Raw genomic sequence first — 27,688 nt, forward strand, 5'->3', positions numbered from 1 at the left:
AACACATGATAGGCATAAGGCTGTGCTGGGCATAAGCTCCCACACTTAGAGGAGCTACTCAGGCAACACTTCACCTGTATTGTCCAGATTCCCAGGAACACTGGCAAAGAAGTAACAGCATACATGAAAATTAAGTCCTTGAAAAGGAAAGATGGCACAAACAGAAATTTAAGGTAAGAGAAATATTTATTTAAATTTGCACAATAACGAGCTTATACTGAACAAAGTCAATCAAGAAATAATAGTAAGTGCAGTAAAACAAGGAAATATTGATGACTTTTCCCATCAGAAAACATTAAGAAGCCATGCCTGTGCATCACGGGTTTTCTTTTTTTTTTTTTTTGTTTTTTTTTCTTGTTTTGTTTTTGTTTTTTACAATAACTTCTATCTTTTTTTTTCAGCGCACATACTGTACATGTCACATCTTAGCTGCTAGGTTCATTATTCCTGAAGGCTTCATCCTTTTACTCAAACATCTGCTAAGTTCTGCAGTAAGCAATCAAACACATTTGTGCAGTTCCAAATATGATTAGGTAAGTCTGCTGCATCTGGTCAAGCGTTGGACTCTCAAAGCTTCAGAAGACCCTGTAAGAGCTCCTAGTTGATTTTAGATCTTGACATCATTATGTACAGCATTACAATGTGTCACTTTACACTAACCTAAACATTCTGCACAAGGATGCCAGACAGACAAATAGCCAGAAGATTTGGGCCTAACCTCATACAAAGGTTTCCACATCTGAGCTTGTCTTGAGTCTCATAAATTTCACTCTGATTCCGGTAACCGAGTTCATCACATATCTGCACTTCAGATAGACAAAACCAACCTAATTTTAGTTTTAATTTTGAACAATTTTTGGTCTGAAGGTCTATTTCTGTGAAGGAAAATTCTTTATCCAGAAACTGCTTGTGAGAGATAGCTGTTGGTGTCACAGTTCCTGAAGGCACTGTGGATCCACTGAGCAACAGACATGGCCATTCTAAAGGATGGAAAAACAGAAAGAAGAATTGAAAAAATTTGCATTTTGTACAAAACGAGTAAATTTAACAAGCTCAGCTGTTTGCAAATACCCATCAGATTTGAACATACAGACTTGTACAATACAAAACATGTACAGACTTGGATCAGATTCATGACATTGTCCTCATGTCCTTATGTTGCCCGAGGGAACAGGCTATTATGATTCCTCTAATTGCTTGGCTTGTTGTGGTCTGTGTCTCAGAGCTACAACACTCAAACTGAAAGAAGCTGGGATCAGTGGAAGGAATGCTCTCAACATAAAGGTATCAGGCATCTGCTCAAATACATAAAGCTGTTGAACAAGACAAGGCATTTGGGAGTTTTATTCAGATCAGGCAGAAGGGATTCTGGGTTTTATTTAGCCCTTAATGCTTCAACTTCATGCATCCTGGCTGTAACACCAGGAAACATTAATCCACAAACTTTTTCCAAATAGTCCAGAAATTCTTATAAGAATACTAAGGGCACTTAAGGGAACAGATAGCCTATGGACATCATTAAATACTAGAGAAATAATTTCTGCATCTCTACTACTTCTTAAGTCTGATTCTTAAAATGCAAATTAAAAAATGAATATTATTTATAAATTAGTCCAAATACATTCAATTGACTAAACCAACAGGACTTATTAAAACAAGGTCTGAATAATTCAAGCATTTTCTTTCACTCCTTCTGTTACAGGAGGTTATAATCCTACTCTCCCCATTCTTTACTTGTGATTAGAATTGTTTTTGTGGCTAAGTCTGCTTTAGCTGATGCCCAGGTTTCTAAATTCTTAAAGGATTTGTGTAAACCTATTTTGCTTGTTTAGAGAGGCTTAGACTGGAGCTTTGACCTTCCATGAGATGCTTTACAAGAGAAGAGTGGGGTGACACAGGATGAATGAGAAGGAACACTACACAAACTGGGCACACCACTACCCTGATCTGCAGGCAGTGGGCTGCTTGCCTACAGAACTGCTATATTAAAATGCTGCCAATATGAGCAGAGAGTGTATTTCAAAATCAACACTGCTCTGTAAGGAGAATTGAATAAGATTTGGCCTTGTTTAGGGACAAAGTGGTACCTCTCCTTTGTTAGGCAGTCAGACCTGAATCATTAAAATTAAGGAGTTTGGCAGAGTATCTGTTTTAATCCTCACTACATCCACATGGCAGCAATGGATTTGATAAGTCTGTGTATGTGTTTATACTGAATACCAATTAGTCAATGCTGAAGGTTCAGTCTTTGCTTAACACAAAAGGCCAGATGGGAGCAGCACTTAGGTGGCCATGTCAGAACTGATACATGCCTGCTGCACTGCCACTGATTAGCAGTACAACAAGAGCACATCTCCCAGCACTGAGTCTCAAAGTGCTTTAGGAAAAATCCACACACAATAATTTCTTTTACAGATGCATAAGAACCTTAGCAACTTGCCTGACCAAAAAGTAATTTCTAGCATTGAAGCTGGTGTATAGCACCAGATATGGATCCCAAAAATACAGGTTTCTGCCTGTAAACCTGTTTTAACATCCTCTGGGCAGCAGCTCTGGCTTTCTAATCATTAGCCATTCTGTCAGATCACAGCATTTTCTTCTAACCACTGACTCATTCTGACATCAGGACAAACACTGACACTTTCTAGGTGCATTCCACTGCCCCTGGAAAAGGACTATGCCCTGACAGCAGCACCTATTGCACACAGTATTGCATCAGACAAAGCAGAGGAAGGGAGTGATGCTTGACAGCTTCTGCTGCCTGATCACACAGAATTCTCACAGAAGAAGGTGTTGAAGATAGATTTTTTTTTTTTTTATGAGCACCTTTTCAAGTAGTTAATTGCACTACGTATTGGAGTTTGGGAAGCATCTTGCTTGGGAAGAACATAGAATAAAGCACAAAATCAACTGTGAATTTCACTAGTAACTAAAGAACTGTGCATGAATCCTGCTCTCTCTCCTTGGCTGCTGTGGAAACACACATTGTCACTATTCAGTATTGAATGGCAAAAAACACAATTCACTTTATGATCTTATTTTGAATACAAGCACTTAGTTAAGCCCTTTTTCTTTTTCATCCTCAAAAAGAAATGCCAGAATTCACATATGCCCATAGCCATTAATTTTTCTCCTCAGACAATCAATTTCTTTGAGTACAAAACTAGTAAATATTCTAAACACATTGATTAATTTTAAAGTACAAAAGCTATGTAACCATATAACTAGTCCTTTTATTCAGAAAACAATTACTATTCTCAAAAAGCAATTCAATGAGATCCAGTAACACTATAGTATCACACTGCAAAAGTTCCTTGTGCAAAGTCTAGGCTTACAGAGCCATACTTGCATGCTTCCAAGATAGCATGGAGCTTGGAGCGCCATGTTTAAACTCGAATTAACTATCCTGGTGGAAAAGTGAAACCCAGTACCTTGTCCACAGCACTCTGCAGCATGGGCTGTTGTCCTGCTTCTGATCTGCTAGCACATCAAACTGTGCTTCTAGCACTGGCAAGAGTACAGTTAACTAAGCTGAACACTTTTACTGTCATCTCTGCTGCTTTAAAACAAGTATAGACACCAACTGTTCCCTGACCAGACTCAGTGCCACATTAATATTTATGTGCCACAGAACAAGCTGGGAAGAAGCATCTCAGCCTCATCTTTATAACCTTTATTACCTTGCACTGGCAGAGGGTGCACTCTGTGCCATGCTTAATCCAAGAAGATCCAGTGAAGCGAATGACATTGGTTTCATCCAGACAAGTTTTAGTGATGTCGTTGCGAACGGTGTCGGCTTGGCAGGGGTCAGCGACACAGCGTGGGCAGCACTCGTTCTCGGGGAGGACACTGAATTCACAGTCCACCTCTGGGCATGGCAAGGGCCAGCAGTCAACTTCTCCTTGCTGTTTTCAGAAAGAACAAGATATTAGTATTAGCTCTTATTTTGTTCCTCATCCATTCCTCTGAATCAGCATTATGTTTCCTAGCTGGCTATTCTTTCTGTCTGGCGCTGTTCAGAATTCAGCACAGAAAACACTGACATTCATTGACTGTGGGACACACAGCAGATCAGGTGCTTTTTTCTGCATGCCATTCAGAAAGTAGATTAAACTTAGTTCAGTACATTCTCCATCAAGCTGCAGATGAAAATTCTCCACAAAATTATGCAATACAGAATCATGGCCTGTCCTTCTGTCCTTGTTAAGTTCTATTTCTAAAAGGGACAGAAGTTGTAACCTGACTGCACTGCAAAAGTGTGCCAAAATTTTCAGAGTTTTTTTTCAAATTTTCAGCTGTTTTTTTTTTTTTTTTTTTCCCTCCCCACTGTAACAGGGAACACCACCACATTTTCAATGAGAGGACCTCCACTCACTCCACCCTCCATCCACTTAGGATACTACGAGCAGAATACCTGAAGTTCCAAACTTTATCACACCTTCTGCATGGTGGATTTAGTGCAATCAAGGTAAGAAAAGGTCTGAGCAGAGACTTGTGTTGGGCCAGCATATCCTTATGGGAGCTTACTTTATGCCTGAGCACAAATCTAAAGATGTTTAATGAATCATATCAGTTACTAGAAGCTGGAATCAGCTTCCCTTCACTCTGGACAAAGGCCAAAGTTGCAGATCTATTGGTCAAAGAAAAGACTTCACAGAAGTCAATAATGTCTGGTTTGTTTGTTTTTTTTGAGCAGATCTCTGACTTCCAATTTATTCAGCTCATTTGAGCTCAGATTTAATAGTCTGGACTTAAGGGGGGCAAAAAGAACAGCATTTAGCCCTAAGAAATCAGTTTATTCACAAAAAATGTATCTAGGTCTTTGAGAATGTGGAGCTTGCTATCTCCAAAGCAGAAGCTGAAAAAAATCTCAGACACTTGTAATAGCCCCAAATTTCCTCCACATGTTGCAGAAAGTACTGTGAAGTTAGTCTTTTAAAAAATTATCATCTGGGCCAATTTTCTACTTTTTGAATTGTGTGATGGTAAGACTGAAAGCAGTCTCTTAATCCAGCCACTGATCTTGACACTTCAATCTATTTTTTGCAGTGATGGACAGTACAGGGAGTAGACAATACTCTGTTACCCCAAAAAATCCATGGTCACTGAAAGAAAGCAGACTTTTGCTACAGAAGTAGCATCTTGAAAAAAAAAAAAAACCAAAAAAAAACTAAAAAACTAAAAAAAACAAACATCTTTTGAGATCCTAAGTTGTAGGTTTGTTATTTTTTCATTTTTAAGACATTTAATGAAGCACATGGTTATCTATTTAATTGAATTTTGGCAGTGGTAGCACTGTAAGCACAGTCTACAGAAATGGGCTTCTGGCTTTTATTCATGATACCCTGACAAGCCAAAGCTGCTACATGGACCAGCCTTTATATTTGGAGATAACTTGTGATAAAAGCTAGTTGTTTTTATCTTAGGATTTTCTCTGTCACAGAAACTTCATGAGTAGCATTATGCAGAATACTTTTTGCTTAGACTAAAAAGTACATGCCTAGGAAAAAGGTGACAAGCTTTAACAGATTTTTTTTTTTTTTGAAACTTCATTTCACTGTTTTGAAAAATGCAAGAAGTCTTATTATTTTTCTGTTACTTGAAATGTCTGAATGAATAAATAAGTTTAAGTTTACCAGCATGCTTGAAAATATCAGCTGTGATAATAAATACATATTTAGAATTTCCTTACAGAGCTTCATCAGTCTGTGAATAAGCGAATGCGAGTGTTGCTGTGTAGGTGCCATATCCAAATGACCTCCACTTTGCTGAAACCACCTTCATGATTAAGTAATTTATATTATGTCTATTGTGTCAAAATATGCTTTTGACAGAAACTGGACAATACTGACATAAATCCAGGCAAACCAGATTTTTAATTATACATGTATTTCAGGGAAAATTAAGTGGATGCTGATGCATGAAAATGAAACTATGAACAGATCAGAATATCTCACATCGTTTTCCCTCCTGTCTGTGCAGCAGTAATCGGGGACCTTACCAGACAGCGGCACTGCTGACAGTTCTGTATCCAGGAATCACCACTGTTATAGGAAAACTCCCCACTCTGATGTAAACATTGACTGCTGAGCCTTGGGTCACACTCAGGACAGCAGAAGAGGTCAACGGTGGGATTTTGGCAGTCACAGACCATTCGCCGGCACATCACGTATCCATTCTGTTTTCAGAAGAGAGACACACAGCAATGGCAGAAATTTGCACCACTCTAGCCAAACTCCAGCCAAAATTTTATATTTTACCTTGATTCTAAGCCATTAGCAGCTCAAAAGTTTTCCACTACACAGTATCTTTGCCAAAATACAATTGAAACCAAGCCAGAAACCCCCATACACACTCAGTAACAACCATAAGTTCCCCTGTTGTCTTTCCCAAGGGTTAGACTTCAATGGATTGCACTGTTTGTAATTCTCATACAAATGCTTGATGAATCTTGCTTTAAACTTCCTAGAATATCATGGTTTCATAGAATACCAGATTGGATGGTGTCAAGGAAGATCAAGCCCTCTGTTCTGTAATTATTCACGTAGGAAGATAATAGGTGATTTGAAACTAAACCATGTACGCCAAAGTCAAGCTGCTGAAATGCTCAGGATACTGTCAGAAGTGTTTTGGCCCTTCATTCTCCATGAGCATTTAGCTTGGGACCAAACTTCCCACAGGAAACATTTGAGGAAGTTAAGCTGAATTACTCTGCAGACACAGAACCTACTTCTATTTATAGCCATCTGCTTGAGATACTGGCGTCAGACTCCAGCCCCAATAGGTGTCTAGACAGTTTATTTGCATAAAAATGCTGTTTCTCCCACCCAGAGAACACAAAACAGTACTGTCATCCTTCTCCCAGTACCACATAATAAACTTCCAATGAATGTTTTGCTCATGCAGGTTGGAGAGAGAAGCTATCTCCAAAACCCTGTGTAATACATGATTTCATTTCTGTAGCTCCACACATGCACCTGAGAAGGCAGCTAAAACAGGAATTTCACTTGGATCCTGATGCTCTGCCCTTCATCCCACCACCACCTTGCAGAAGAAGCTACTTCCATTGGTACTGACCTGGCACGAGCAGACAGAGCATCTGTCATTCTCCAGCACCCAAATCTGACCGTTGTGCTTGATTTTGCCTTCATGGATACAATCTCCTGTGCAGTTCTTGCCATGGGGACACCGACAGTCATACCCACCATCCAAGTTAAAGCAAACAGTGTCATTGGCACAGCTATGCCTTCCAGTTCCACATTCATCAATGTCTGCAAAAACATGCCATGGAATGCTCTCAGACCACATTCAATTAACAAAAGTTTTCTTGTGGCAGTTAACATAAATGATTCTTAGTCATGAAGGCCTTCAGCTGAAAATTAATTTGTAGTTCACCAGAATGGAGAGAACTTAAAAACTAAAAAAAAATACTTTACAAGTCATATCAACTTTTTTGGATCATGTTTTAACCTGATATTTTGAGTTTTGCTATACATATTTCTAAGTGAATGCTATTGAGTACAGTAGATAGAATGAAGAAACCACAAGAAACATGAGAGATAGAATAATTCTTAGCTCCCTAAAAAGCCTTCGTTTGTGGCAACCATACATGAGACATGCTATGTGAAAAAAGAACAGCTTCAGAATTGTGTTCTTAAAGCCTTTTGCTGGCTCTGTCCAGCACATTCGTGTTCACTTGATGAGAATTTAATGTGAAAGGTGATGTCTGACCTGTAAGCTCATTTAAGTAAGCACATCATGCTTTAAATTTCATCATTTATTAGAATGTAAAGACTAGAATATTTTAAATATTCAAGTTACAATGACAGCTGTAGCCCTTATGTCTAGAATAGAAAATAAAGACAAAAAATCATGTCTCCAGTGAATAAAAATAAATTCCTTCAAAACAAACATATCTCAAAGAATTAAAAAGTACTTTAAAGGCCTACTTCATCAAGGTACACACAACTATTTTGTAAGGGCAAGCTAGCAGCACACACTACCTTCCACTCAAATAGTCTTTATTCAGCTTTTACAGCTGTTCAAATGGAGAAAAATGATCACAGAAAGAAGCTTCAAAGGGGCATTAAGTAAACAGATATATGCAATAAAAAGTGGAAAACAGAGTAAAGACTAGAACTACAGTAATTGTAAATATTGAGATATTAAGTTCAACTCTAAATACAATTTCTCAACAGCATGGTCCAAGTTCTTGATTAAAGTTCATTAAATTTAGTGATGTTATAAATAAATGTACACCAGAGGAGTGAGATAAAATAAGCAATATGATCATTCATGTATCTTTCACCACCAGCATAAAAACCTGAAAAATAAAACACTCAGCTTTGGGTTCAACAACCGAAATGAAACCTCCAATCCACCTCAATCACACTCAGTTTAAAGCAAAATAATTCAATTACCATTACAATTCCAAGCATGGCTATCGTCAAAAAAACAAAAAAGTTAACAAGCTGCTAACATGAATATGAATTAGGATGAAAAACAGCAGGGAAATTATTAGAACTCCATTATACAAATCAGCAGCATAGTGGGTTTCCTTCAAATACTTTGTGCAGTAACAGTGACACAGTCTTAAAAAGAATTGTAAAATTACTAGGGCTTATGGGAAGATTGAGGGAAATACCATTTGAGAAGAAATAAAAGACATGGATTGCTCATGTCTAAAAGAACATCAGCAAGAAGGGATATAAAAAAGAAAAAAAAAAAAACAAAAAACAAACAAACAAAAAAAATCCCGAAACCCAAGAATACTCCAAAGAAGACATGTTGAGAGCTTTTTTCTCCATATTGGCTAACACACTAGACAAGGGACAGTGAATGGAATGGAAAGACAACAAATTTATGCCTGATAAAAGAAAATAACTTTTCATACAATGCATAAACAAACTATGATGCTCACTACTATAGAATCCTAAGAGGGAAAAACCAATTGCACAGCCAAAAGTGTATAAAGCCAGGCAGAATATTCAAATTTCAGTGCTAACAGATTTTTGGAGAGATTGTGATTTTTGGATACATTTCATGCATTAGGGCCCCTGGAACACTTATTTATGTAACAGGTAATCCAGAACAGGCAAATCATCTCAGATCCCTATGTGTTCCACCTCACTGCCTTCCGAGGCACCTGGAGGCAGTCACTGTTGGAACAAGACAGAAGATAACTGGGTCCATGGACCTAAGTCACTGTGTCTGAAACATCACTGGCACATCAGACAGGAAACACACCCCAACAGCCAGGATACACAGCCAGTGGAACAGCAGCCCTGCAGAGGCTGTCCAGACTCCCAGCTTGAAGCTTTTTAGAGAAGTAGCTAACAGGAATGGTTTGAGTGACCCTGGTTTGGGCAGAACAGAGGGACGGAAGAGCTGCTCTCTCCTTCCTATATTTTCTCTTAAATCCAGACAGAAAATAATATAATCTGGCAATTTAAAATTAAGGTATAGCCATTCTTAAGTCATGCAATAACAAGAACAGACACAAATTCAGTTTAAATGTAATGATTCAGATTAACAGCAAGATTATCTTTATTATCAAAGTAATTTTTGATAAATTACATTCCAAAAATTGCATTCATTTGTTTAGGGCACTCTTTTGTACATAATTTTCACACAGTTGTCATAAATTTATAATGTCACTATTCAGCAACCTATCTACTTAACAGAAGGCAGACATACTTAATGAGGTAACTGGACAAAGTTCAGCTGTCATGTAAATATGAAAGCTTTACTTTAAACAACAAATGGTGATCCTAGAAACACTGACTCTGCTTTCAGCCCTTATATACAAGTCTATTTCACAATTTTCCCATGAGAAAAAGGCTTCTGAGGTTTATTTTTCAACACAGTCACAGTAACTGAAAATAATGGAGGCTTCATCATTGACTCTGGTATTGAGCTGAGCTTATCTGGCAATCTTTCAAGAACTACTGAAAATTCCCAATCTTGTTTTTTCCAGTTGTTTGATTTATGAAAATAAATGTTCTGAATAGGGCAATTTAAATATCCCTAGTCACAGCAGGAGCTATTTACATTTTGATTCTAACCTAATCAGAAACAGCAGTGTGTTTATGATGCAGCAAGAGAAACACCAACTTTTCATGCATGAAACTCTCATCTGCATTATTCATCCACATCAAACTTCAGGCATTATCAGCAAAGAACTTGCACACAAATCACCCATACCAAGCAAAACTTTGTTCAGTTTTTTTTTTACTTTAGACTTTTAATAGATGGTGAATCATGTTACTGAAATTGTGCTTCCAGCCATAACCAGCTATGGACAAGGGACACTGGGTGCTGCATCTTTTGTGTTTGAAAAGGGAAGATGGTAAGATTACAGATTGCATATTCCACTCTATCCAGCCACAAAGCCATTCTATGACTGCTTCCATGCTGTTAAAAAACACACAAACAACCCCCAGCCCCCTCCTAAATGAAACCAAAACAAAATAAAACCCCAAAGAGTCCCTCACAAACCACTCAAAAACAAATAGTTCACTTCAGGCTATTTACAACACCCTGCTTAAGAATCAAGCAGCTTGAATGTTAGGACACAAGAACATTGTCTCAAAAGACTTGGAGGTTTTCCTCAATAAAAAAAACCCGACAGAAATGAAATGTAACTAGTTATCTAGTGCTAAACTGAGAATCAGTTCTTATTTATCTAACCTACAGCAAAAATTACAGCAGCTTTCATCTGTCTCATTTTTAAGGATTTTCCTTTTCTTACTATCATCTCTTACAACTTAATGTTGCAATAACAAAGGAATATCACTGGAGAAGAAGAAGTGATACATGTTACAGAAAACCAGGAGTTAATTCTATTACAAATAATTTACTGCCTACACAGGAAAAATAACAGACTAAAGCCATACAGTATGGTGACAGTACTTAGAATGACTAAACTCCATTTGCAGTATTTTTGAGACTGCAGACATAGAAACCTCCATAAAAATGCGAATTTCAATTGCTCCAGGTTGTGACCCAAGGTAGCATTTAAGAGATTCTCTGACTTTCTTGGAAGAGGTAGTCAAAGAAACACAGAGGGACAAAGCACCATTTCACTTGGCCCTGAGCAACAAGCAGCCTCTGATTCAGAATGTCTCATCATGATGATATTGGTAAGACTCTCATTTTTTTAAAGAAAAGGGGAACATTTGTATCATTGAGAAATATTGGAAGAGATGGCTCGGGAGGGTGGACAGTTTCTTTGCTTTAAAGCAACTGAAGTTTCTCAGTTACCTTTGCTCTGAGGAATAGCATTAGCTCAGCAAGGTGAAAGTATCAGGACACCCGAGAATCTTTTGCTTAAGGCAAAAAAGGAAGGAGTGCATTTGCTAGGGAACCCAAGCTTGTCTGAGCAGGAAGTTCTATTTCTGTTCTTTTCTGTCCTGAGTAGATCTATTGTCTGGTGTAATCATTCTTCAAAGAGTGAGCGAATTGTGAATAATTTATTTCTGAGTTCATGTAAGCCACCTGTGAGAGTGCACACCAGATGTGGAAGATGAAGAGCTGAGACTTCAGATGTTGGTAACATCAGCTTGACAGAAATGTCATTTCCCTATACAGTAAATGTGTTCAGATTGCTGTCTTATAAAACACAGTGGTCAAGTCTCTGTCTTATCAGTTCCTTTATAAAAGACGAGAAACTCTGGACATTTTGTTTTCTTCCCACGCTCCAGAATATTGAAATACTAATGTGTCTCCATATCTGCCTTCTGTTGGGTGATGCTTAAGTTGGGCTCACAGATTCAATACCTAAGCCTTAATGCCTATAGCTCTATTTGGGATAAATGGAAAAAAGAAAGAAGTCACTTTATTTGCTGACCTTTAGTGATCATGAATAAAAGCAAAAGGATTTTGATGGAGCTTTGTGAGTGCTAATAACGTTTGCTGCTGAAGAGTAATGATTTTTTATTTCCTGTATCACTTAATTGCTGTCAAAAACAAAGTTTCTGATAAAGCTAAGTGTAGGACTCCAAACTGACAGTGGTTTTTCAACTTCAAGAAGTCTCATGTACTAGTTAAAATACTGGATGCAGTGTGAGATAAACTGAGACATCCTGACAGCCAGCAATTCCTCTGCCTTCCAGATCCAGAGACACAGACGGTGCAGTGACCATTTTGGACTTTGGTCAGTACTTTGGTCAGTAAGGCTGGGGAGCATACTGAGGCTTGTAATATGCCTCCATCCCTCATTATCCTGAATTGTTGAAAACAGACTTCAAGTTGAGCCTCAGCCTCTGTGCTGTCAGGCTGGCTGCTCTGTCGCACAAAGAAGTAAGTGATTCTAATTCTGGAAGCAGGATGGCAGAAAAAACCCATAAGATACTTCAGAACAGAAAACCCAAATGGGAGTTCACATATGGATAAACCCTTACAACCAAAAAAAGATTCTTTTATGAATTAGGCATTCTGGATTGATCTATCCGAACCTTTCATTTGCATCTGTGTCATTTAAAGAATGTAGTACCTGCTGAGAGTGAAGGTACATTGATCTCATATTCTATACTAACAACAGCTGGTACCTGACAGATACTCTTGGCAAGTCCTAAGGGGTTGCCTTAATTAGGTGAGCTTTCTTTGCATGTGGATGTGTGCCAAACGTCCAAAAACTGCTGAGGCATAACCTTCTCTATTCTGGTACAAACCAATATAGCCTCCCTCTCCAACTGATTATGCAAGCTTTTAGACATTGCAAAGGACAAATTCAAAGGAATCAGGATGCTACACAGAACTGCAGGGCAAACATTAATGGGGCCTGAACTTTCTTATTTTAGGATTTTGCCCTCAGTTCTAGGTTTTTTTTTTTACTGCAATGAAGCCTGAGGCTACTCCCTTAGCCCAGCTTTCTTTATGAAATGGTACATAAGAGACAACCTTCACTACCAATAAGACTGTTGAAAGAAACTATAAAGAAAAGCTGTCGGGGCAAAAAGAAGCTAATACACCATACCGAGTGCTATATTTATATATATAAAATTTAAGAGTTCCCAAAGCCATACAAGTCTCAAGAACTACATGGCTGATATTTCACTTTTCTGGAAATATAACAAGGCATAACATAATTTTATTTCCAAGGGAAAAACAGCAAGTGCTGCTAAGAGGTTGAAGCCCTATAGCAGCATTTCCCATAATTTCTCTCAGTAATTTTTATAGACACCATAGGTCTACCTAGGGGTATAATGTGAATCAAAACTATTAGCAAAGGGATCTCTAGGTCTTCCATTGCCTGTAGGTACAATAGAATGGGATTATGAATTTTTGCATTCAAGTACATTAGTCAAAACATTCAATATTCTCAGTTGTGCCAAAGAAGCAGCAGTAGCCAAGGTCAATAGATGTGTAAAATGGGCAATTCAGTAACTATTATTTCATTATCAAGCACTGACAAAGTCTAGTGCTACCAAGGAGTCCAGCTCTAGGCAGGAATATTTAGTATGATGTCCAAAAAGGGATAGATATAGCATTGGAATTCTGTTAAAATAAGTCTTTTAAGAAAATGCTCCTGTGCATCTGTGATTTTAACAGAGGTGTTTCCACATGGATTTTTAAAATCAGAGTCTTTGCTGAAGGATACAAAGAACTGATTACAGCGATCACTGAAACGTTTTGTGTATTATCAGCACATGTGCAGGGGACACAAACAGACCCAGATTTTTTAGAACAATAAAGAAAGAAAATCTTCCTTGGATTTTAAAGGTTATTTCCTCTAGAAGAAGGAACTTACTTCAAAGCAACTCTGAAACTTACAAAACATGAGTCAAGTCAAGCCTATTACGCACTCTATATAAAACACTACTTTGAAGTAGTTTGCACTGTTCCTTCTACAGCTCTGCAAGCTGAAGCACTTGCACAAGACAGAAAGTTTCAGAGGATGCTGGTCCTGGATAGAGTTGAAGGTGAGAACTGTGATTTGAAATTTGAGATTAGTATAGCCTGGAAGCTGCTGCCCATTAAAGTGACTGTCTGAAAGACCATCCACCAGCAGCTCAATCTAATCACATCTAACCAGGGGTTACTGAAGAACTATCAAATCAATCAATTTTCTTGTCTCTAAACCCAGTAGGAAAATCTCTTACAGTGGAAAGCTCTGACAGCAGAGAAGATGATTGCTTCTGCACTACGGTGTTGTGCTACTGCAAGTTCAACTTTCCACACTGCAATGGATTCTAGGTTGTCTCTTCACACCCTTCTGGTTTTATTTTTATCTGAGACAACATGTCACAAGTACCAATCCAATAAAAAGTGATGTGGTAAAATTAATCAAATATCTAACCTTCCTCCCTCTCAAGGCCAGGCTGGGTGGGGTCCTGAGCAATCTGTACTAGGGAGATGTGTTCCTGCCCAGGGGGGTTGGAACTACGAGATCTTTAAGGTACCTTCCAATCCAACACATTCTATAATTCTGCGATCTCAAGCTGCTAAGGATCCCAACGCTTGGAGCTGCAATCAATCAAACAGGAAGTGTTCCAATGTTAGTCACTAGGGTTATCAGCAATGAAGACAGTTTTCTGGCATCTGTGATTTAATTCTAATTACTTGTTATCCACTGTGTACGTTTAATAAAGAGCTGCTAGCTCTTCGTAGAAAAGGTCAAAACAGTCTAATAATTGCAGCTTCTGTACACATGTAGCAATCCCCACATTCCTTTTCCCTTGCCTTTTCACTTGTTTAGAATTTGCTGCTTAATTGATACTTCTTTGCACACATCATAGCACAGTCACTTTGTATAGTGTATCTCTCTTGAGACAGCAGGTGCCAAACCACCATCTTCAATCCACCAGGCAAGTGTTATACTGACACTGAAGATAACACACGGGATATTATTTCCATAAATACCTGGCTGGAGTATTTATTTCCTGTGCCATGAGTGACAGAAATGCAATGTTATCATCAGAGGGATCGAAATGTATTCATTGCACCTTCCTGTCCTAACTCCTGGCCAGCTAACACTGATATTTAGTTAGTTCTTGACAAAGGAAGCTCGACTTATGAAAGCAGTGGTTGCCTTAAATTGCTGATTCCTCCTGGGAATACAGGCTTTCAGCTGTGATGAAAATGTGTTGAAATAAAGTATTGATGATGGGTATACCAGAAAGGTCATTCTCACTCCTGGAGAACTGTCTGTGTGTCTACCTTAGAGAAATTAATTCAATTGCTTCCCTTTGGGACTAATGCAGCCCACCAATGTGAGTTTAAACAGCAATGAGAAAGCTTAGACTGTGAGCACCGAATATTTCAGCACTCAGAGAAAGAAGGGAGAAAGGGTGATAATTTTGCCCTGAGAAGCCCATGACAAAAAAAAAAGACTGGCTTGCTCTGTTATTTAAGAGCGGCAGCATGAAATACCTTAAGAACTGAATAACATTCCATACTAAGAGTCCTGCATCTGAAAGTAATTGTGTTCTTATTAATCTGCTGTTCTCTCTAACACCATTCATGAACACAGAAAACCTTTCCATCTCCTTGTCCCCCTTGTCACTCTCTTGTCCCCTACACCTTACACCAGCCCTATGTCCACTGAGCTCCCTAGTTTGTAATGTAGGTCTGCAAATTGCAGCCTTCTAGAAGCAGTTAGCCATTACACAGGAGAAACACCACAGTATAGCCAAGGTACAGGTGAGGGTCTCAGGGATGCATAATCATTTTCTGCAATGGGAAATATTTTTATCAAGAGCTATTTCAGTGTATGAGGAAAACAAAGCGGAAGAAATGAGGTCTGGATTGAGGCCCATTTCCTATACACTAAGAATCTGACAAATAAGCAGATTACTGTGGAGTGACAGATTACAGTGCATGCTACCAGCCCACGGGAAATCACTTATGCAAGGGACAAGCACAGAAACAGATGTAGGGCCAGAGAAACTGCATTTCAATCACCATGCCTAACTTTACATATTATGTTAGTAAAACACAGAATTGCTCCACTAATGCTCCACGTTATAGGAATATTCATATTTATATTCTTTTGCCTTTGATGATGAGGTTCATTTAGACTGTAATTCTTTTGGGTCAAGCTTTAAATTTCACTGCAGTTTTCAAGACAATGCTAGACGACTACAATCTGAAACACCAGACATTTTCTGGACACTTTCATGTGAACCATAACAGCACCCCACCTTTTTTAGACACTGACCTTCACAGGATTCTCCACTTGGTGAAAACATTCCATTGTCATGGTAGCCATCTCTGCACTCGCAGTGGTACCAGCCGGGCAGGTTAATGCAGTTAGCACGGCTGTCGCACTGAACAAAGCCATCCGAGCACTCATCAATGTCTGTTTATTAAGAACAACAAAACAGAAGAAAATTCACACAGAGAAAACTGCTGTATTCATTCAAGGAAAGAACAATACCCCTGGTGTTTCTAGGTTTCACAGAATTATTTTCATTACTGACACTTGAGTTTGCAGAATTAATTGCAGTGAAGTTTTGAATTGTTTCCATAAAAGTACTTGGCTAATGATTTTGGGCCTAACAGCAGCAGAGGTACTGCTAATCACAATTTACTGCCTACATAGTAACAACTCATTTTGTCACAAAACATGACAGGTAATCTGACATCTGTTTAAACTACCCCTAATATGAAGAAAAGAATTAGATCCCAGTTCATATAATAAGATCTTAACCCTTTGCGTAGTGCAGGCTACCTGATAAAAAAAATTTTTTTTTTTTTTTTTCCTAGGGGCCTATAAAAACATTAATTATTTACTCTGGTCCTTGGTTATGCTTTTGGTGACACCATTTTTAGGTTAGAAGGGCTTCCCTGTCCTGTGAAGCTCCTGTTGATTTATACCAGCACCTCTGAATCTCAACATAACTGACTGCAGGCTCCTCTCTAATCATCAAACAAAACAATTGGGTTTCCAAACATGAGAGTGAAACAAAACACATTCTCTTTCTCCTGGAAATTCCTTTGGGAAATGTGTCTCTTAAACCACCAACTTCCACTGACTAAACTTTACAATAACAGTTTATCACAGAATGGATTTTTTTTTAATACACTCACTAGATCCAAAATCCACCACAGCATGTTCTAAAGACCCGTACTCATGGACTTGGCAGAGATGCAGAGAACTTTGTGACATGTTCATTTCCAGTGCCTTCAGGTACACAATAAGCTGTACTAAAGAATAGGTCCCAGAGTATGAGTGCTGTTAAGAGTTATGGAATACCAGGAGTATGGAGTCAAATAGGAGTAAAACTGAGTTGTTCCCTATCAGATCACTGCCTTACCACTGTGTTTTTTGCCAGAAGTAGCATACCTATCTGAGCATCAAGCTGATTGAGAGGTGCCTATAGAACCAACACAAAGGGAGGCACAACATGTACAAAGTGCCTTCAGAAACAAAAAGCTCTAATCACTCTCCACCATGAGTTTGAACAATGAATAAACTCTCAGTGTACTGGCCACTCTGGCCAAAGCAGAGTCTTTAAAACTAAGAACTGAAGCAACAAATTAAGACTGAAACTCTTGAAGTACATCAGCAGCTGACCTAGCATCCTCTAGGATGCAGATATGGAGGAGAGGTGTGATGTGACCACTGAGATACATGTAAAATACAGTAAAATTCTGGCTACAGTCCCTGTTACCTCCCATTTATGTCATTTGCTATTTTCATAGGAGAAAGTATAAACTGTCTAAGGAAATAAAATGTGAGCTACAATAAAGTAAGGAATTTCTTTTCTGAGAAAAATAATGTGTGACTATATAGACATACTCTTACCAAGTATTTTGTGAAACCTATTCAAAGACAAATTTTATAAAACCCTGAGACTTCATCATCCATTGACAACACTTTGTTCCACATTTCAGGGTAATAAAAATATTAGTCTGTGGGGAACACCTGCATAAACCACAAGGTATAGCACAGTCACTCACATTTGGTTTTGAGTTGTGTTTTTCTTATACATGACAGGGGGTATGTGGGATGCACTCTGGGTATTTTATTTACATGCTAAATAATTGTTTTAAACATTTCTTTGGAATAACTGTACAACTGTATCATGAGCGTATCGGTTTTTAAAAGCTTTACAGATCCTTGACAAAAATATCATTAGAAATTTTTGCTATGATGCATCAATCTGATTTTCTATCAACAGTATCTCTAAACAGGCATCCTTGATGTACATTATCAGTCTTTATGATGATGAAAACAACCAATATTCCTGCTGAAATATTGCAGCAATTACAGTATATTTTGCTGCTTTGTGCATCACAAATTAAGTCATAAGTCTCTACTGGTTTTAAAAAAAAAATTCAACTCCACTATGAATTCCAAGATAATCATCTGAGCACTTGTGCTGCAGGACTGAGAAATGCCAAACCTTTACAATCTTCCACTGCTCAGTGTGTTTCTTTCTAAATCAGTATAAACTCTGGCCTTTTTCTTGTGAGCAGCCAGGAGCCAGTGGGACCTCAGAGGTGCTTGAGAGATCAGAGGGAGATCAATGAAAATTATGTTACAGTAGTGAGAAAAGGTTGGCTTGCAGTCTGTGTCTTATCTACTGCTACTCACTCAGAAAGCCACAGATAACTCATGAAAAAGGAAAATAAAAGAAGAAAGGACTGCAATCTGGAGGTTCCCTTACCCCTGGGGAATGTGCTGCCTGGCTGCCAGCTTGTCAGGCAGAACAGAAGTGACCCTGCTAAACACTTCGGATCACCTGGCCAGCACAACACAACTTGTGGCTGGCTAAAGCTACAAACCCCAGAGAACCAATAGTGCATGTCCACTCAGAGGCTGATGGAGAAGAGCTGCTGTTAAGATTTAATGTTAATCTTCATACTGGCTACTTAATAACATTGCATTAAGACACTGGATGGCATATATTTCTTTGGGGAAGTGGAATGTATTTAGTGGTGATGAGCTGGAGAAACAAGTGTTATTTAGGTCAAAGTAACAGACATGAATTAAAGAAAGCCTATGCTCCTCTCTTCAGAAAAAATTATTTGTGAATCTGTAAGCCTTTTAAGTGTAAGCGCAATATCACATGCACAAGTAGAATGCATTCGATGAACTCCTTGATTATTCAGGAAGAGCAAGCCGCGAATGTCACGTCAGTATTGGTAAAGTGACAACAAAAGCAGCTTCTCTGTATTTATTTGCAAACTACCTGATGAATCCGTAACACAAGAAGTATTACGTGGGATGAAATGCTTTATCCAATGTCAATAAACAAAGAAATACATCCTTCTGGTTTTGTTATGACTGCATGCAAACTTGGAGTGGAGTTACATAAGAAAGCCTCATGGTAAGCAGGTATGGAAGCACACTGCAGGTCTTGAAGAGTGTCCTGCTCCTCACAGACTGCATGCATTGGAACCATTGGTGCACCCTTGCTGAATAAGCCATTACTCCTTTCAGGATTTTGCAGCAAAGAAAGGAAATCCAAAACACTTTCCACCACTAACTTTTTAGGCAAATGATATCTTAAGCACATGCCAGTGGGTTTCAGAATATAGATGTTCCTTATGCATAGAATTTTGTTTTAATTCTCACAGCTAATGCTGATTATTAATTCACTTAGAAACGTACTCTGTAATGGGACAAAATATGACTGTTGCAACTCTGTGAAACAGGAAACTGCAGCAAAAATGTGTCTTATAAAGTAAAAGCACTGATTTCATGGAAAAATTTCTTGACATTTGGATAAAAAGATTTCTGTTTTCAAATAGGCATAGCATGGCTCAGAAAGTGCTGCAAAAGTATCTACAACTGAAATGATCTTATTAGTATGGGAAAAGCAGATAGAAGTAATTTTCCCCTGTCCTATGGTGAAACCTTCTTAGATGAATCATCTTGCAGCTGCTCTGTCAGAGGTGTGAGCTGACAAGAGAAGAAAAACTGATTGAAGTTTTGCTTGGCCAGTGGCTATGGTCTGTCAGTGGGCTATATGGAATATTACAAGTGATAATAAAGTCCTGTTTGATGCTGTACTAGAAAAGCATGGAATATGAAATATTACTGTATAAAAGAAAGTAGCAAAAGGCTTTATATTTTCATTTATGCCAGTCAGCCTTCCTATTTCCATATTTTTGTTACCCATTTTTCAACTCAAAATTTTTTATTTCTTTTGCTGAGGCCTCACTCTAATAAAGTAGACACAAATTCAGAGGCATTTTGAAAGTAAGAGCTGTATATGCCTAGCTCCCCTTGACATGACATTTGCCCTCCCAAATACCTTCCTTATACCCCAGGATCACTCATTTCCTTAACTGTGCCAACAACTTTAGCTATTATACCCTTTTCTCTTGGGAACACTGAGAAAACTCTGCTCCCTGAAGAGTAAAATAAGATCATTAGCAAATTATCCACTGGTACAAAAAAAAAGCAAAGGAGAACTAGCTGTCTGATTCATATTATTAGAGAATTTCTGTATAATAGGACTTTTTGAAGACTGAAAGTGCTATAAAATTGCCAATTAGAAAGATAGCAGTTCTCTTTCATCCAGCAACAGGATCAAGCTCTAATGTAGTCAAGCTGCACTCAACAAAGAATCATGGTGTGGGGGAGGGGTGTTGCTACCATTTTATATTACTCACTTCAAGACTAAATGTTAATCACCAAATCCTCCTCTTAGAAAAGCCTGCATTCACAAACTTAAAGAGACACAGAGCACAACACAGTCCATAAATGTTTTCTGCTTTATCCAGGTCAATACAAACCAAAGTCCTTGCTTGTCAAGAAGTCAACACCACAGATTGGAAGCTGTGTATATTTAGAACTTAGTTGTCTCCACACTGGAAGGTTTTTTGTGACAGAATAATATATGGCACCTAGCTAAGACTGCCAATTAATAGAGACTCCCAATTGCAATAATCTGTCCCAGTGCTAATTGGGTTTTGTCACTGGGTATGGCTACAGAGATTAATGAGCAGCCAACATCTTTCAAAATGTTCAGTCACTCCTGACTCAGCCTAAATTTGAGATCTCATTTCAATGGCAACAGCCTTTCCAGTCTAACACTAACCTCCTAAGCCAGCCACACCCCAGCCCCATATATATTATAAAGTGCAAACAACTGAAAGAAAAACAATTTCAGCAACAGATCACTGAAGAAGTGGTTTAGGAGATTGGAAGCTGATTAAACAGATAAATCTTCAATATCTGTTTTGTTTTTTTCCATGGGTACATTTGGAACAGTCAGACTCTGATATGCCTTTATGTCATATGTATATGTCAATACAATTTCAAGGATATTATGTCTGGCTTGTATGTAAAAGGTCATGTTTCAACTATTCAGACTTATGCTCAGATAACAGTAGGATTAAGATGATGTCTGGGTTATCTAATTTTAGTAAATACATATGGAAGGAGGAAAAGGCCTTATTCAGTAGGACTAAATGAAAGTTCACTGTACTACATGAAGTATTTGCTATCAAGAACTCAATTTTCTGGACTAGCCCTGAAAAGGGATCATCTCTGCTGCAAATTCTAGAGTTCCAGCTCTTGTATTTAAGAACCAAAAAGTGTTTGGGCTGGTTTTCATGTGTCAACAGATTTCTAATATGATGATACTTGAAAAGACCCTCCTGTTCAACCAGACCTTTGATTTGAGATCATATGCAAAAAACAGGTCAAGGCAGAGGAATGTAAGATTCTGAAAGTAGTTCAATACACTGGAGCTATCTTACTGTTAAAACAAAACAGTAAGGATTTTGGGACTTCCACCCCACTACATTCTTATATACCATATGCATATAAATATCATAAAGAGGAATAAAACCCTCAAGAATATAGTGGCTAAGAATGCTGACATAATCCCAGAAGATATCAGTTATACCAGAAAACTTGTTTAGAATGACTTTTAAATCTGTTTTGTAAAGTTTGATCAGCTCCTTTTTTTTTTCTAACACTGTGCCTGACTTCAAAAAGATCTTACTTCCTTTGTCAGTCACAGTTCTGGAGCCTGATTTTGTTTACAGTCTCACTCTGATTTGTCATGTTTGAGGAACTCTTTAAAGATATGATATCATATCTTGAGTACTAGGGCATTCTTTTCACTGTATGGGTTCTCACATCAAAGCTGTCATTAAACCATAGAATATTCTTGATTTTAATTACAATTTCATCCCAACATTTTATTCAGTTACAAGTTTAAATCCTAAAGGGCAAGATTATGGATGGCCCATGGGACACAGCAAGGAGAGGAGTCACCCACAACTCTATCCTACCATAACACAGCTCCATGAGCAGAAGAACACAGCATTAGAAACAGCAGTTATATCAGATACAGCCTTCAGAGAAGAGTAAAGACTGTGGCACTTCCTCTCCCTGCTCCCCTGGATAATGAATAAGGCCCATCTTGGGGAAAAAAAAAATAGTATTTGGAATGTCTTTGGAGTTGCTGCTTCTATCTCAACACCTCCCAGATCTAGTAGAACTTCTGGTTAAGTCATCTTAAAATTGCTGTGACAGGTGGAGTCAGTGCTGCAGATGATATGTTCTTCACTAAAAATTTCCAACTGTCATGTTGCATGAAAAAATAGCTACTATTATAACAGGTCTTTTTTTTTTTTTTTTCATTTTAATCCCAGCAAGACCATGATTGCAGTTTATAAAGTACCCTGTCCATGGAAAACTAATTTAGTTACATTAATGAAAAGGAAGCAAAATGTGATTGAGAATGTAATACAGAATTATACTTCATTAATTCTTCAAGTATGCAATTTTCCAGACTCCTGATCCCCCATTGATTTCTGCACACCCCCATAGGTCCTGCTAAATGCCAGCAAAAAGAAATTCAATCGTGTTGGTATTTCATGTGTGGCAGTGGCAGTGCTCCAAAATTAGACAGAAATGTTATCAAAGGGAATTTTCCACTGACTGCTTCACCATGTGGCCCTGCTAACAACTCTTTGTTGTGAAAAATTGATCAATCACAGATCACACCAATAATTGAAACTATGCCTCCCATTGCACACCCAATATCATCAAAGGAAGTGTATTTGTAGCAAACACAAATTGAAATTCAGAGCACCTAATCGGCCATGAAGAACAAGGTGCATTCATAAATACTGTAAAATAAAAATAATTTATTTTTCAGCTCCATTGTGTGACACTGATCATGCCAATCCTCATTAGAAAGACTAATTAAGAGGAATTGGGCCTCTGTTTGTAGTTGTTGACAAAGAGGTGGTTTTGCATTCACTGAGTTCATCATTCTCAGTACAGCATCTCATGTCAACTGTAACACATGCTTCTGTTTGCTCATTAGCCCTACCTTGAAAAAGAAAAGCACTGCTTTTCTCCAAGATAGCAAAACCACTTTTGTACCTTGACACACCTGTTTCAGACACTGACTAGCACCTGAAAATCACATCACTCCATTTGCACATGAGAAGCAGGACTATCACACTAGTGGCCAGCTGCTAAAGTTGGGTAAGGGTAGCTGAGTTCTAAACAAAAGGGAATTAGTTTGAAAAGAGAAGAGGTAGTTTTGGCAAATGTTCCCTCTTTTCCAATGGGTGTGAAGGAAGCCTTCACTTGCACAGTGTACTGACAAAAGGTCTTGGGTTTCCTCAAGTGAGGAGGCAAGTCAGTCACAACCATGAGTTAGGATGTTTACACATGAAAGACTGATGTAACCAGCATATTCTCAGCCTTGTGAAAAGTTGTTTCAGATCAGCTCTGTTAAGAATTATAGTCAATTCCCAAGCATTTAGTTCAGAGGCAAGTTATGGAAAACAAACAAAAGAACCCTCAAAGCAACTCAAACACAGTTTGGGGAACAAGGAATTGTTTTTGACATCCTCATTTGAGCTTGGTCTCCTGCCACAGTCCTCTACTCTTTGGTCAAGGTATTGCACATAGTATATGTGTGCTAAAGTTTATTCTTACACACATTTTTTTACCAATGGCTTCTTACCAGGACTCTTAGTCCATAGACAACTAATTTGCATTGCCACTCCTGAACTGTCAAATCATGTAGAGATCGTATAAAATCGCTGAAACACAAAAAAAAAGGAAAAAAACCACACACATCATTCTTTTGTGCTACAATTGAAAACAACTCATCAAGAAAACAATAAATATTCTCAATATAAATATGAAGAAGATGTAGAAACAGTTTAAAACTAAATCACTAATCCTTTGCTTGGGCTATAAACATATCATTGGCATGATATGTGCAGAGACTGCAGACATCCTCATGTTGAAAGAAAAAGGAAGAGCTCCATAGGGATACAGGACAATGACTGGCAGTGTTATAGATTTTAATTCCACTAATAGTTGAATGACTCATAATTCATGAGAGAGCTTACAGTGAGTGATGAAGGTCATCCCAATTTCCCTTATATAACAGAAGAAAATTCTATTATAATGCTGCCCAGCTGAACTATTCACATTCTATTTATAGACCACTGTATTTTAAGAATGTAGCTGAAACTTTAGTTTTCATGTCTAATAAAGGACTTTTTTCCTCATAGCAAATAATAGCTAAGTAGTGGATGCATTTAGATTTTTTAAGAAATAACAAGAAAATCCTTTCTCCTTACAGCTCTTTTGTAGTATTCTCTCTTCCCTGGCTTCTTTCTCCCCTGTTTTTTTTTTTTTTTCTTAAGATGCTACCTATATGATTGGAGTTTTGCAACAAGCTAAAGAAAGATATAAAGAAAAAAAGGTAAGTATCACTACGTGACTCTTCAGCAAAGAAAAAATCTTTTGTGATTTAAAACTGTTGACACTGAGGGAGGAAAGAAATTATATGCACCCAAGAAACTGTGTCAGGCAATGAATATGGAGAAAAAGACACAGAAGGATGAAGCAGCAAGGCATCTTTAGTTATAAAACTGAAAGGATGAGGTAAGCAGGATTCATGTCTAAATCCAGAATGCACATTAAATTCAATATGGGCATTTTTTAAAAAATTCTATCAAAGATTTTCTTTGTGAATAATTATAAATAAAAATGTAAAGCAGAGTAAAGCAAGTAAACATTCCAAGCTTCTAAAGTAGTCTCACTGCTATTTTTGAGCTTATTTTTCCTATCTGAGAAAAATTCAGGTGAGAACAGGAGAACACTTCCTTTCAAACACTGCAGCCAGGCAAAAGTATCTGATCTGCAGAACCCTGGCTTACCTCTTTGCTTGCTGCAGATCTCATTTGTTTACTCTCAGAGACAAGTTTTAAACATTTTTTTCTATATAATGACATAGCCATTTTCAAATATGCCCTCCTTGAAAGTCAAAGGAGTTTTTTTAGGTTTTACAAATTCACTGTACTTCCCACTGACAAACAATATGCTATAAACCCCACCATGTTTTCTCTCAGCTAATGACATATTTAACAGAGGGGCAAGGAGAAAAGAAATGAGATTACCTACATCCTTCCCGGACTTCTGCTGCTGTCCTCTTATGGAAACTTTGTCACCTACTCAATTCTCCTTGTGTGGCTTGATCCCAAATTTGTAAAATGAGGAGAAAGTGGGGTACCATCTACCCCTTGTCCTTTCTCTCCCGCCTGCTTTATTTGGTAGAACAGATAGAGCACAAAAGTCACAGGGACACTCACTGATAGTAATTGTCTGTACTGGGGCTGACATTATTTAACGTCTTCATGAATGCCATAGATGAAGGGATCTGCTGCACTCTCAGCACGTGTGCAGATGACACCGAGCTGAGTGGTGCAGCTGATGCACCTGAAGCACAGGATGCCATCCAGAGGGACCTGGACAGGCCTGAGCAGTGGGCCCATGGGAATCTCAGGGGGTTTGAGGAGACCAAGTGCAAGGTGCTGCACGTGGGTTGGGGCAAACCCTGGAATCAGCACAGGCTGGGGATGAACAGATGGAGAGCAGCCCTGCTGAGAAGGACTCGGGGGTGCTGGGGAGGAGAGGCTGGGCATGATCCAGAGAACCAAAGCTGGGCATGGCCCAGAAAGCTAAACACATGCTGGTCATCATCAAAAGAAATGTGATGAGACAGTCAAAGGAAGTGATTCTGCCCCTATTCTGCCCCTGTACTCTACTCTGGAGAGACCTCACCCACAATGCCGCAGCCAGCTATGGGGTTCCCACCACAGAGAGGACATGGAACTGCTGGGGTGAGTCCAGAGGAGATCCAACAAGATGATTAGAGGGATGAAGCACTTCTCCTACGAGGAAAGGCTGAGAGAATTTGAATTGTTCAGCCAGGAAAAAAGAAGACTTCAGGGTAACCTAATTGTGGCCTTCCAGTACCTGAAGGGAACTTAAAGGAAAGATTGGACAAGACTATTTACAAAGGGCATGTAGTGAGAGAACAAAGGGGAATGGCTTGAAAACTGAGAGTAGGTCTAAATCAGATCTTAGGAAGAAGCTATTTACTGTGAGGGTGGTGAATCTCTGGAAGAGGTTGCCCAGAGAAGCTGTGGATGCCCCCTCCTGAAGGTGTTCAAGGCCAGGTTGGACAGAGCTCTTAGCAACCTGGTATAGGGAAAAGTGTCCCTGCCAATGGCAGAGGGACTGGAACTAGATGGTCTTAAAGGTCCCTTCTATCTAAACCATTCCATGTTTTTGTGATACTGTGATTGAAGTCTTGCATTATTTGTTTCAGACAGATCTCATAATGTAGACCACAAATGTAGAAGTATAAGAGCCCCCATACAGTTCTGCTGCCCTCTAAGGATGTCTGATTTTTACAGATACTTGAAATACTAGTCTGATATAGCACCAGCACCCACTCATTAACTTCATATTATTATACATTCTCAAGGAAAATATTTGGAAAAAGACAAGAGCAGGAAGCTGTTTTGTACACAAACATGATGAGTTTCAGAATCTCACAAACAGCTTATCTATACAATTTATGCCAAGTTTGCAACCCATCCATTGGCTGCACGTGTCTATCTTTCTGTAGCCTTAATTAACACTTGGAACATTGTTAACATAGAGCATTCTTTGCAGGAAAAGCACATTCTCCAGGGGTTAGCTGAACACAGTTTCTGAGATTGCCAATCATGTTTTCTTTTTCTGTTTTGAACTTCCTCTTAATAGTAAAGACAAAGACTTGGCTTTTATGGGAGCATAGTTAACTGAAGTTTGCTGAAATCATTAATTATAATAACTCAAATTACAATAATTTATTATTTGCTAGATTCTTATCTGTATTGAGGAATATGCAGTATTCTCTTTTCAGCAACAGTCCTTTCTGAATCTAAATTTGGACTGTAAACATCACAGACTCAGGTTTCTATGCTTATTTCTGAATAAAAACCTACAAATCCATTAATTTTTTGCACCGGCCAAGCACAAGTTGGGATAGTGTATTTAAGGGGAAAAAGGTACAGCACAGTTAGCTACTGTATAGCTTATCAACAGAACAGAAGCTGGAAAGATGATAGCTCCTAACCTCATAATTTATGTAAGGCTTATCAAGAGGAACAAAAATACAGGGGCCAAAAGCACTCTCTGCTCCAGAGCAGCAAATGACACTTTCCAGAAGCTTTCTAGGAATATCAGATTTGACAGTACAAATTAGGCCTGTCTGCCTGGAACAGTCATGTTCTGTGAGTGAGGCTATTTCTCCCTATTTATCTCCAGTCAGGAACAGATACAGATAATGTGCCCTATGCAGTACAGCAGGAAACTACATTAACCAGAGGCATGTAAGCAGTGCAGGAGTCCAAATTCCTAGAATTACTGTTCTGAGAAACTATTTCTTTTAAAGTGAGGCAAGTAAAAAAA

At 38.4% G+C, this 27,688-nt stretch overlaps 1 protein-coding gene across 1 annotated transcript in view; it reads right to left on the reverse strand.

Annotated features, from left to right (window-relative positions):
* Positions 1-428: 428 nt before the first annotated feature.
* NELL2 (neural EGFL like 2) overlaps positions 429-27,688 on the reverse strand; it is a 133,690-nt gene continuing 106,430 nt past the window's right edge. The window contains exons 16-20 of the mRNA XM_041465590.1: positions 16,160-16,300; positions 7,078-7,271; positions 6,002-6,178; positions 3,681-3,905; positions 429-980 (exon numbers count right to left, since the gene is read on the reverse strand). Coding sequence (XP_041321524.1) covers positions 930-980; positions 3,681-3,905; positions 6,002-6,178; positions 7,078-7,271; positions 16,160-16,300 — 788 coding nt within the window. The 3' untranslated portion in view covers positions 429-929. The remainder of the gene's footprint in view (positions 981-3,680; positions 3,906-6,001; positions 6,179-7,077; positions 7,272-16,159; positions 16,301-27,688) is intronic.

Source organism: Pyrgilauda ruficollis, unplaced genomic scaffold, assembly GCF_017590135.1.
Source record: "Pyrgilauda ruficollis isolate IOZ18807 unplaced genomic scaffold, ASM1759013v1 scaffold19, whole genome shotgun sequence".
NCBI classification, from domain to species: Eukaryota; Metazoa; Chordata; class Aves; order Passeriformes; family Passeridae; genus Pyrgilauda; species Pyrgilauda ruficollis.